The sequence below is a fragment of the Petromyzon marinus genome, chromosome 34, assembly GCF_048934315.1.
Source record: "Petromyzon marinus isolate PM22_M1 ecotype Great Lakes invasive population chromosome 34, UKy_Petmar_22M1.pri1.0, whole genome shotgun sequence".
Classification (NCBI taxonomy): Eukaryota; Metazoa; Chordata; class Hyperoartia; order Petromyzontiformes; family Petromyzontidae; genus Petromyzon; species Petromyzon marinus.
The window spans coordinates 11,111,076-11,123,900 of NC_133700.1; the positions used below are offsets into that span (position 1 = coordinate 11,111,076).

General features: G+C 48.8%; 1 protein-coding gene across 7 annotated transcripts; it reads left to right on the forward strand.

Moving 5' to 3' along the window:
* The first annotated feature begins 1,143 nt into the window (after positions 1–1,143).
* On the forward strand, positions 1,144–11,591 carry METTL21A (methyltransferase 21A, HSPA lysine). Of its 7 annotated transcripts, none has more exons than XM_032965684.2 (5): positions 1,144–1,228; positions 7,348–7,561; positions 7,672–7,783; positions 8,660–8,899; positions 9,735–11,591. In XM_032965684.2, the coding sequence occupies exons 2-5, from the start codon at positions 7,415–7,417 to the stop codon at positions 9,902–9,904; spliced, it is 669 nt and encodes a 222-aa protein (XP_032821575.1). In that variant the 5' UTR covers positions 1,144–1,228; positions 7,348–7,414; the 3' UTR covers positions 9,905–11,591. The 7 variants fall into 7 exon arrangements, with proteins under 7 accessions (XP_032821575.1, XP_075927827.1, XP_075927828.1 ...); XM_076071712.1 differs by having other exon boundaries at positions 1,227–1,795; XM_076071713.1 differs by having other exon boundaries at positions 1,227–1,795; positions 8,663–8,899.
* The last annotated feature ends 1,234 nt before the right edge of the window (positions 11,592–12,825 follow it).

The window sequence follows — 12,825 nt, forward strand, 5'->3', positions numbered from 1 at the left end:
CTAGATCTGGTAGTTGTACGATCTGGCTTTAGGTCTTCCCCTTGGTTTCCAATTTGAGGTGTCTTTGTAATCAGTCCAATGCCTGTCTCACCTTCATCCTGCACAGGCGTCCCACTCATTACCAACTCTTATTATTACTGATATCTCAAACACCTTTCTTGCCACGTTACATTATGAATTTTTAAATGTACGTACGCTTCCCCTCCACGAAACTGTTTGCAAAGTCTTAACACTACAGGTGACCAGGTGAAAAGCCTCCTCATTGACGGGTTTTGACCACAATTGTTGGGTTGAAACTAAACTAAGCTATTTATATTTTACCAGGTGAGGCCCACTGAGCTATACTGTGCATAGCTTTTTTCAGAAGCGACCTGGCCTAAAATGACAGCCCAACGAAGTGGCTTATCACGTGGAAATCTACATCAGCCAAATACCCTAAAACACACGTTTCTAAATGTGGAGACAGAAACCGGATGACCCGGAGAAATATCCACAGGGAGAAACACGCAAACTCCAAATATAGAGCAGGCGTCTGGATCGAACGACACGACCTCCTGTATACCAAGCGAGGTATTTAACATCTCACAGCCACTGTGATGATGAGAGACACGCAAACACCAAATACACAGCAGGCATCAAGGTCGGGATCGAACCCACGACCTCCTGTATACCAAGCGAGGTATTTAACGTCTCACAGCCACTGTGATGATGATGAGAGAGAGACACGCAAACTCCAAATACACAGCAGGCATCAGGGTCGGGATCGAACCCACGACCTCCTGTGTACCAGGCGAGGGTACATGCGGATACCCAGGACCGGGTCAAACACCACTCGCCACTGACGTGAGCCGTGGCAGGTAATCGAACTGATGCCCCCGTTAAAGGAGAGAGAAGCGGGTAGCTCTATAAAGACAGCCCTCACTCTCATTACCCACCAGCTACATTCAACACCTACAGCCACGTGTCATTATAACGACGACGTCCAACATCGCCTCATTATCATAATTTATTAACGCAGATCGCCCAATCAACGACCGCCTAGGGACATGCAAAGCGACGGGGGGGCAGGGCGGGGCTTTTCTCGACGAGCCAATGAGATGGCGGCTCACGAACTCGCGGTTGCATTTCCCGCCGCGTTTAGGCGAGGCGAGCGCGTTCATTGGCTCCCGCCGCGTATCCGTATTGGGGTTTTTATTTTTGCATAAAAGCGCGCGTCCGCTCTTGCACGGTGGGTGAAGTCTGTTCAGAGTTTTGATTAACGGGGCGACGCGACATTGTGAGGAGCAAAGAAGTTTAATTGCGAGAAGAAACACGCAACCCCCTCCCCCCCACCGTGGTTTTAATTCAACCGGAGCTTCCGGACTGACTGTTACGGCCTTACTGTAGTACAGTACGCTTGTGGTCACTGTGCCTTACTGTACATACAGTGCGTTTTGTCGCGGCTCGGCGCTAACGTAGCCGCAGTCGTCTTGGCCAGTGGAGGGAATTCCACGTTCGCATGGCGGGTGCTGGTTTATTTCGCGCGTGTGACGAGCACGAGATTTTACAAAGTGGTACCTCGTTTTATCAACCCTGTGGCGTGATCCGTGGCTGATGGCGGGTGGACCGCTCGACAACCACTGACATTCCCATGCACAACATTTGACGGCTGGCTCCTGTATCGACTTATCAATGTTCCTTACGCGTCTCGTTTTGTCTGAGGGGGAATGTTTAGATTCGATACACCGTACAGTACACAATTGGTTGAAATAACCCCTGCAGCCACGAGAAGAAGTTCGATTAATTCACCGAAATGGTAAAAAAAACATCCTGAATCAAACCGCGGTTTATAATCGTGACTTCGTAGATTTGCAAGGGGAAGCGAATGAATAAATAATGATTCCCTACCTAACAAGTATTAACCCCTACACTAGGTATGTAACAATTCACACTCCACGATAGGCGATTTGATCATTTTGGCAATACCCCGGGGTACCAAAGAATACAAAAAGGCAATTAAAGATTTTATTTCTGGGACACTTTTTTTTCGGGGAGAAGAGTAAATCGTTACACCCCCGAGGATAGCGATTTTGTTCGGCTGTACTGTGGGATACCGTGTTGCAAGAGTATCGCTAAATGCCCTTTGAAAGATGAGTGAGGCTCACTGAGCCTGTTTGTCATAAACTGTGCGTGTGAAACGGATTTAAAAAAAAAGGGATCTTTTGTTCTGTCCAATTTATTTCAAAGTTGTAGCGCCGTATGATGAGACGAAGAAGCCATGTGGAAGTCTCACAGTACAATGATTATTTTATGCAGGATGTCTCACAAACTCGTCGTCCAACTCTCCGTTGCACCCTGCGATGACTTTTTTTTCCCATGAAAGTCAAACGAGATGTTTAAGCTTTCAATGCTGGAATATAGCCAAAGTAAGTGGAAACCAAATTAATGTGTTTTGTGTATGGGTGTGTGCGCAGCCATGAGATAGTTTTTCTCATGACAGATCTGCTATTCAGCCAAATTAGATTGAACATTTTACCTGAAATCTTTAATACATAGTCATTGGTGACTGGGCTTAGACCATGAAATGCAGTTGAGAACCCAGTTAAATCACAAGTGGCTGTAACCAAGATTAAAACCTATATCCCAGTGGTTCTGGCTTAGCTCCCTGACCGATGAAGCACCCATCATTTAACAGTTGTACAGGAGACTTTAAACTTTGAATAGTGCATCGTGTACAGCTCGTCGAGATGAGTCGATTGCCGCATTGCCGACCATCAACAGACTAAAAGATGACTGCATCACGGACATTGTGCGAGAGCCGGGGTACTATGATACCCCGGCTCTCGCTATGAGGTTCATTTGTTCAAATCAAGCGCACGCTTTTTATTCAATAGAATCCTCTTGACATTGTGAGGCATGTGGAATAGGATATACTGTGGTGGCTACACCGTTGCCTTGAATCTAACGCCACGTATTGTGTACGAGTCGAAGAGCTCAACACATGCCTTTGTGACCAGTAATATATTTTATTTCATAAACCCATTATTCGTTAGATGTCCACTACATCCACAAGTCAATGGCGGAAATTGCAAAAAAAATGTTGCAGGGCTGAGTACATCCAAAGAACCAACTACTGTTGAATTCCCATGAAGTGGTACTGATTTTATCAACCTCAGGCTGATGGGCAGAGCTGAACCCTTACTGGTATTTGAATTTGCAGACCTTGAGAGTTAAGCCTGGAACGCTATGACCACAATGACTCTCAGGCTGATCATTAACAGTGAAATGTGTGCATTGGTCAACGACTGCATTGCCAGCTCTCAACGAATACAATGTTACATAATAAAGGGAAAATACCTTGATTTAATGAGGGCAATATCCATAGGTTATCACGACCATTGGCAAATAGTGCCACCACATAAACCCTCTCACCATGGCGTATTTCTGTTCGAGTCCCCATTTGTCCAGTTTCTCCGTCTCGTTTGGGTGTTGAACTAGTAAAACAACAAAAAGCCTTTTGGCTTCAACAATTTAAAAGAAACATCCAATGACAGATTTACATCTAAACAAAATTACCCAGAAATGTCGCCTTGACCACTCGCCCCGCCACTGTTATCATTTAGACATCAGCATGTTTTGACAACGAGGACATTGGCCCAACCCTTCGTCCTAATTGGACTCTGCAAGATTTATTTTAAAGGGGAGGAAAAAAGGGTAATCATCCCCTTGAATAGGATAGCTCAGCAATGAATGCATTGACATGTTTTACATCTATAAGTATACCCCCACGAAAAACTCTGGACGAACAAAAATGTTCTTGCTAAAATTTATATGGCAAAACCTGTTTTTGTGTATACACGTGGAATCTGTCATTGTCGGTGTACTTATGTAAAGCTGGGTCTCCAATAAAAAATAGATTAATGGTATTAATGGCCTTTTACCTGGTTATAAAGGTGTACTACCTCGTTACTTGGGTGTACTGCATTCAGTGGGTACAACATCTGAATGGGAAATCCCATAAATAATAGCAACTGTTGCGATGTTTAAATCAAAGAAGGGTGGATTAACCTGAATTCAAAACCATAACTCGGCTCCACTTAAAAAAAAAACCCTATCAACATTAGTTATCAGAATATGTATTTATACTAGAGGAATCCGATTAGATAAAATGCTGTTTTTTTTCCCACAGACATCCAGTAGTTAGCCCACTCTGGGCATCAAGTCTACCTGGCGCGCGCCAATCGTTGCCATTACTGATCAGTCGTCGCCACCACCGCTGCCAAACTCTCCGCTTGATGATGCCCGTTGTAATTGCTGGCGAAACGTCGTACTCAGACTGTAAATGTTATGGATTTGCTCTCCAACACACCGATGTGTGCTGCACGAGTAACGAATTGGCACGTTCTGTTTACGTGACAAACCTTAGTAAATTGGCTGTGTCGGGTGGTTGGCCGGTTTAACGACACATTTATATTTATGCCATCTAAACAAAAAAAAACATGGATAATGTCGTTTGTCAAACTGCGCGCGCCCTCGGTTTTGCAAGCCGCCGCTTGTCTGGGAGGGGCACGAAAACCGGTTTAGCGCAGAGAGGCGCGCAGCCCACCTCGAGGCGCATTCGCACTCCGGCTGCGATGATCGTGGACTTTTTGTAACGAGACCGGTGATGGTGGGTGGTGGTGGATGTTGTGGTGGTGGGTGGTGGATGTGGTGGTGGGTGGTGGATGTGGTGGGTGGGTGGATGCGGTGGGTGGGTGGATGTGGTGGGTGGGTGGATGTGGTGGGTGGGTGGATGGATGTGGTGGGTGGGTGGGTGGATGTGGTGGGTGGTGGATGGGTGGCGGTGGTGGATGGGTGGCGGTGGTGGGTGGATGGGTGGTGGTTGTGGATGGGTCGGTGGTGGTGATGGATGGGTGGCGGTGTTGGGTGGGTGATTGAGTGGCGGTGGGTCGATGGGTGAGTGGCGGTGGTGGGTGGAAGGCGGTGGTGGGTGGCGGGTAGGTGGCGGTGGTGGTGGTGGGCGGGTGGCGGTGGTGGAGGGTGGGCGGGTGGCGGTGGTGGAGGGTTGGCGGGTGGCGGTGGTGGAGGGTGGGCGGGTGGCGGTGGTGGTGGGTGGGTGGCGGTGGTGGTGGGTGGGTGGCGGTGGTGGTGGGTGGCGGTGGTGGGTGGGTGGCGGTGGTGGTGGATGTGGTGGGTGGGTGGGTGGTGGTGGTGGGTGGGTGGTGGTTGTGGATGGGTGGTGGTTGTGGATGGGTGGGTGGCGGTGTTGGGTGGGTGGGTGGCGGTGTTGGGTGGGTGATTGAGTGGCGGTGGGTCGATGGGTGAGTGGCGGTGGTGGGTGGATGGCGGTGGTGGTGGTGGGTGGCGGTGGTGGTGGTGGGTGGGTGGCGGTGGAGGGTGGGTGGGTGGCGGTGGTGGTGGGTGGGCAGGTGGTGGAGGGTGGGCGGGTGGCGGTGGTGGTGGAGGGTGGGCGGGTGGCGGTGGTGGAGGGTGGCGGTGGTGGTGGGTAGGTGGCGGTGGTGGGTGGCGGTGGTGGTGGGTGGATTTGCGAAAGCCTCCGTGTTAAACAGAGTTCATTTGCTAGCCTCTGCGAGGACCGGGCAATGTAATAATCAGTATCAGTCATCAGATGTATTCGTGCACAGTTCCCAAATCAGTAAACGTCTGCTGCAGAGACGGAGCAATGAAATCGGCTTGTGTGCAGGGTGCCAGGTGTATTGTAATATTGCGCGGGACCTTGTGGAAAAGTGACGGCTTGCACACATGCATTCATCCAGCAGTTGATTGATCATCGCTGATAATGATTAATTAACGACAGGTCCCAACGTACAACGTCCGAAATATACCGGATTTATAGATGTCCCACTGAGACATCAGTGACCTCGGCTTATATATTATCGAATTTTGCAAGCAAATCGTAGTGGCTATGCTAGACAAAGTGTACCAGGAGAGCGTAAAGACGCGTACTAAGTGTATAAGGAATGTTGGAAGATTTTTTAAAGCTTGGAATGAGATTGCCGTTTTCTCTATGAATTCTGTAGTTTTATTGCGGTAGCTATAAATGGATCACCCTGTATTCACGTGTACGCTTGGAAGCAGTAACACGGTTACAACGATTCCAAACCACTGAGAGTTGCAATTTAAGTCCTAACAATTCAACAGCCTTAGCAGTGACAGAGTGATTCATGTAGTGGCAACAGCAAATTATTTTGTTTTTTCGTGTCCTACCTTGTAAATGCAGACTCTTCCTTTCCCCAAAACTGGTGAAGCCATGGTGGCCGTTTTCAGTGGCGAGACCCAAAACAACCCGTTCCATTTACAAGTTTAATTAAACCATTGCCGATTGGACATCCTCTGACCATCATGCTGTTACATAACAGGTTTGGTGGTGATGGGGAGGAAACACTCCCATTGTTTTGGAATCGCTCATTCCTTGCGTCTCTACTTAATCAAGGAGATTGTTTCCATTTCCTGCAGGTGGAGCCCTTGCCAGTGTGAACGTCTTGTAAACTTGCAGCGCTCCACAACCTTTTTGGCACCAGGGACCGGTTTCGTGGAAGACAATTTTTTCACGGACCGGGGGTGGGGGGGTAGTTCATCATTGGGTCTTTCCCCCTTTTCAAAGAAGCTCTCCAGCCACGTTTGTTTGTTACTCATTTTGGCTACTAGGGGTTAGCTTGTGCGCTTAGGCAAAACTGTGACTGAGACAAGTGCCCAGGGCGGGAAAGAGGCGCGGACGGAAGTGCTAAATAATAAAATAATGGGCGGGCCACGTGCGGACTCACCGCTCTCCTCCTGCTGTGCGGCCCTGTTCCGAACAGGCCACGGACCGCTATCGGTCCGCGACCCGGCGGTGGGGGACCCCTGTAATGTAAAGGATGTGGAAACATCCGCAGTCGTGGGTTGGTTTAGTTATCATTCATCAACTAAGGAGCTTTCCAAACACGAGATATTTGACATTCTTTACGTGATAATGCATCACACCTGACTTGTGTGCCACAGACACACACACCTGTAATACAGCCACGAGTAGGTAGGACCAATGGTACACACATGATCTATCTGGAGGACGTCACAGTGCCTCGGGGTTTGTGGAGATCTCTTGCGGTCTCTACTGCTCGGGTCTGGAGGTAGTAACAGCGTATAGGCTCCACACCGATTTTTTTGTTACAATGTATTGACTAAAGATCCTAAAAGAGAATTCTGTTGAAGTCTTAGGGAATGTATTAATCCTTATTCTTTGGTTCTTTCGGTAAAGTCACGTAGGTATAAAATAAAATAATGTATGGATTCCTGCAGTCACGAAAGCTTCAAATCAAGATTCAATGTATTAATCGTTGTTTTGGTATTTGTTTCTGCTGTCACCAGCCCTGAAGTGGCAGTGCCGTTTTGTAAAAGGCGCACTTGGCTCCGTGTCGCTGCTTTTTGCGGAACGATGGCGTTGGTGGTGTACGAGGACGCAATTCCCCCGGTCTTTCGCCGTTTCCACGAGCCGTCGGTGGCGCTGAGATTCGCGGGGCGAGACCTCTCCCTGCGGCAGGACTGGGGCAGGCTTGGCGTGGCTGCCGTGGTCTGGGACGCCGTGAGTGGGGGGCCCCCCATTCCCCCAAGCAAGTTCTCGCTTTTTATTATTGTATTTCCTTCCAGCCAAATGCAATCGGTGGTGGTGTTTGCTGTCGTATGTCACTACAGGCTGTGGTTCTGGCCACGTACCTTGAGCTCGGCGCGGTGGAGGTGAAGGGAAAACGTGTCCTGGAGCTGGGCGCTGGAACGGGGCTGGTGGGAATTGTAGCGGCACTTCTCGGTAGGGCTCAGGTGCCCGTGGCTCTCAATTAGCACCATGACCACCGCCAACAACCATCCACAGCAGCTTTCTATTGGAGCTCTCATTTTGGTTCCATTAAAATTCTGATTAATGATGTCTCCCTTGCAAACAAGACGGGATAGATCAATAAGCTCTTGCGTCCAGAGAATAATGAAGGTGATGCATATGATGAAGTGTTTTTATAAATGATGGCATGAGGCTTTGTGTGATGGAATAAAACCCACGGCAACCTCTTGGTCTGCCATAGATACCAATGAGCAACGATTGTCCCTTGTAAAGCAGTCACGTGTGGTGCACAGTGGCTTTAGGTCCCTTAGCTCAGACCACACGCACTCATAAAAGCTTTGTTTGCCGACGACAAGCATGACTGGCTATAACAATATTGTTACATTAGTGCTCGTACTTATATATGGGTTGGTTTTCTCTGGACAGTCCGGCTGTCCTCCCACTCAAAACATTTTAAAAAACTGACCAAACTTTCTAAGCAGGACCCTGTTATCATTTTTTGTACAATCATTGATGACCTGGCTGAGACAATCAACACTCACACCTGAGAACCCAGTTAAATCATGGGTTGGGTAGCCAAAACCCAGATATTAATTTCTGTACTTAGAGGTGCTGGCGCAGTGATCTGACCACATCCAGTGGGATAGCAATCGGGATTTCTGCAACTGAAACAGCTTTCAGTGGTACAGCTCTCGGATGTTTTTGGGGCTGTGCCGCGCGTTGCCCGTTGTGAAGACCGGCCCAACATCGAAGAGCTCTAACAGCACCACGGCAACAACAAAAAAAACCGTACGCCGTACTTTTCAGTCGTTTCTTCTTCATGCTCCCTTGCCACCTCTACCGACCAAGGAGCAGCGTCAGTGAGCATCACGGACCGTGCGCCCGTGCTCGCCTTCATCCAGGAGAACGTGGACGCCAACCTGGCCGCAGGCGAGCGGAGTCGCGTGGCCGTGCGGGAGCTCTCGTGGGGCGAGGGCCTCGGCGCCTGGGCCCCGGGCGAGCACGAGCTCGTGCTGGGTGCCGACATCGTATATGTGCGGGACACCTTCCCGGCACTGCTCGCGACGCTGCACCACCTTTGTCCCCACGGTGAGGCGGAGAGTGCCATTCTTGTGATGGCACAATGCTATCGCATCACATCGGCGCAATGTTTCACTCACGATTATAGTCCGTGGTAGTTGCTATGTGACTGTACCCAATAAGGCAACTTGTCACTTTCAAGTTTGGTCAATTTGGACAATGACACCGGCCCACATGGCCTCCTCTTCTTTTGAATAACCTCAGGAACCTTTAACGTCCATGGTGAAGCAGATGGTGGGTACGTTTTCTGTCGTTGCATCCGGACTATGAACCAGGGCAGCCACTGGTCTCAAACACGAACTTCGATAACAAGGGGGCAAACAAGCTACCGATTGGCCATGTCACCATTAGCTCGTTGCCACAGAACTGCCCCAGGAGATGAAGTAGCTATACGACGTCTACGATCACAACAGGAGCACCGCTTTATCCATACTGAAGATACACAGACTGAACATCCTGCTAAGTGTTCACCACGTGCTCATCTGGATTTTTTCTCATGGCTAGAATGCTGAATTGTGAAAAACAAAATCTATTTTTCTTTGCGCTGTTATTCGTGTACACGCTGCAACCATTAAACGCTTTTACTTGACAATATAGTTCGAGCATAGGTGGCTAAAACCCAGATTTTAATCCAGTTTCTCAGCAGTGCTGGTTCAACGCTCTGGACAAACTCTGCCACCTCTGTTGCGTTGCTTATTTTTAGCGTCAACGTTGGGCATGCATGCACATCAGCGGTGCTAAAGGTCGCACACCATTCAGCAGTCATAAAACGCAAGCACAACAGTAGCAGAAAGCGTTGTTGCGCCTGTGACTCGTCTCGATTGCACCCGTGCCTCCCCCTTAGGCACGGAGACGCTGGTGCTTCTGGCGTGCCGGATCCGGTACCAGCGGGACGAGGACTTCCTGGAAATGCTGGCAGGCTCCTTTGTGGTGGAGCGCGTGCACCACTGCAGCGAGCGTGACATCCACATTCTGCGTGCAAGCAGGAGGCCTTCTCCCTCCGGAGAGCTGTGAGCATCTGTCTGCCTAACATGTCAAGCAAGGCAGCCCCACGTACGGTCACAAGGCGTCTCAAAAGACACTCATTCTGGAGGGGTCCTGCGTTGTTGATTGTCATCAGGCACGATCAAAACTTGCCCAAGCCACCGCAATCTCTCACGATTCTTTGATGCAAAAATCCACCGAACACCTGCACAATAGCCGATTTCATCGCCCCATCACCGCGGTGGACAATAATATAACAATAATGAATCAATCATGTTGGCATCACCTTCACACCTGTGTCAATGGTGTATCCCGCTTAATAGTGTACTTCCTGCCTGGTGAGTTCCCTCCCGGAGCTGCCACTCCATTGTTAGTATCGACCAGACCATTATCCCTTTGAGAGACGTGTCCCTGCCCAAGCCCACTTACATTTAATACGCCAATATGATGTGTTAGCCGTTATTGTTAAAGGAGTAATTTGCACATCAGAGGGAAAGCAATGGGCTGGTTGCATAAACATCTCGTGAGATTCCCCCCGCACACCCCCCCCCCCCCCCCATCATGTAGCGATTTAAATGGCAGTGGAAAAATACACTTGTGTATACAGGGTGTTTCAAAAAGATTGACCCGATTTGAAATCGCTATATCTCTGCAACCACGAACCGCCCATGAATGAAACTCTTACCACTTGAAAAGGCGGGGCAGAGAGTTTCAAATGATTACCGCTCGATGCCTCTCCCAGCGCACAAACAGCCCCTAGCCTCAGTCATTCGCAAAAGACACACTGCCTCAACGTTGGATAGGTCCCACGGGACCCCTAGACTTGGCGCTACACTCTTGGCCCCCAAGATCCCCAGACATCACCCTGCGACTTTTTCTTGTGGGGATACGTCAAAGACCCGTGGTGTTTTTGTGCCACCATTAGCGACTAATCTGGATGACCTCAAAAACAGATTCACGTCAGCGGTGACTTCAGTGGAAGAAGACTTCACTTTGAGAGGCGTTTGGGACTAATTCAACTATCGTCTCGATGTTGTCCTTACAGCAGGTGAATGGCACATAGAGCATTTATAAAATGATTAGTAAAACTTGATAACTCATTAAACCGTTTGTAACTTTTTGTGTAATTATAACATGTTGCCATCGTGAAATATACTGCTTTGAAATTGGGTCCCATGTTTTTAAAAACACCGTATTATTACAACCTGCCCCGGGTGTCCGCCTGGAGAAGACAAATAAAAACCACCCAAAACACGTTAATGCTCAAAATGGAAAATAGATGTAATGAACATTTGTTGTACGGATATCTATTGGTCGCGTTTTTGGGGGTTTCTTGCTGTGGAAAAGAGGAGGCTCAAGTCTATCATTCGTGTTGAATCTCAAATAAAAGCGGCTTAAGCATTGGAATGAAACTTGGTCCAACAACATTTTGGAGTGAGGGAAAGTTAGTGGTAGCTTTTACTGGATTGGTGTGGAATTTGTTTCTGGACTTTAGACTCAACACCGAGCCAGGTTGAGGAAAGGGTTCATGTGCAACACCCAAGTTAGCCGTGCAAACGTTCCGCGTGTAATTCCCGCTTACGTGGTGCATTAAAGACATTGTTAATAATCAACCTGATGACATGTTAAGACAAGACTGCTGTATAAACATTTTTTTTTATATATAGAAACAAGCTTTAGAAAATGCAGCACGTAAAATAAATCTTGCACAAGCAAATCTCGTTCATGTAGGGCTCGTTTGCATTCGCCAATATTTAACTTGTGAAAAAAATCACGTTTTCAATAAATCACATGTCCAACTCCCATGTAACGCGGTTGGCACAAACGCCGTTTGCATCAATGCGCTGGATATATCTCCGTGTTGATCTTACCGCGGCATTATTGCCACCGGCCGTTCGCCCGAGGGGGAAACGGCGCTCAGTCCGTGCGAGTGCAGCAGTTGCAATTCAACCCGTGGTGGCTTCGTCGCTATTTTGAAATCCATTTCCCAAGGAGACCATAAACAGGGGTTTGTTTACAGAAAGCGGGCCCCGCAGAACCCCCGTTTTAGCACGGTGGTGGATTCCACATTTGCGAAATGTTTGCCTTCCTGTCCCACGGCCCTCTCTGGAGGTCCCCCGTTCAACGCGTGGCAGCGCCGCGTTTGTTTGTAAGCGATGCCGCACAGGTGGCGCTGTGATAAAGGCGGCGTTTACCTGGTGCGAGAAAACTGCACCTCCGGGGGAGGGGGTGACGGGGGGGGGTAGTCAATCTTAAAACAGACGGCGACTTAAACACACCTGCGCACACACACACACAAACAAATCCCGCCCCATGTTCCTGCCGGGTGAACGCGGCCAACCACACGCGGTCGTTTCGTAAGACCATACTGCCCCGCAGTGGCTTAACCACTGAACACCCCGCAGCAGGAATTCCAACACAGCCGTGTATCCGGCCCCACTGCAGCCTGTGTTTTTTTTTAACGTTTGCAAACTTCCGTTAAAATGCAGTCCTTGTCGAAGACATTTGTACATGACGGTCAAAATGATCTTGCGCCATGGTGGAGTTTAAAAAAAAGCAGAGCCCGATTCGTGTGGCTGAAAAAAAGATGTCAAATTGGCACAAATTGTGGCTTTTCGCCACCAAACATTTGCACAAAAATTCCCCGCCTGCAAACACAAACATTAGGTCTCCTAAATTTAAAGTGTTTTTAAAATATCAGTAACGGAACCACTTCATTACTTCTGACGACCTTTGGCCTAACCAATGTTATAACAGCCAGTACTGTGCAGGAGTGATGTGGCTTAGCGGTAGAGCGAGTGGCTCGCAATTGGAAAGTTGCGAGTTCAAATTGTGATTTTAGAGTTAACCTAGCCCATCGTCCCTACGGGGTCGATGAAATTCATACCATTTTGTGGGGAAGTCAACATTAATTGCCCTATAGATACCCCCCCCCCCCCGCCGTGAATGGA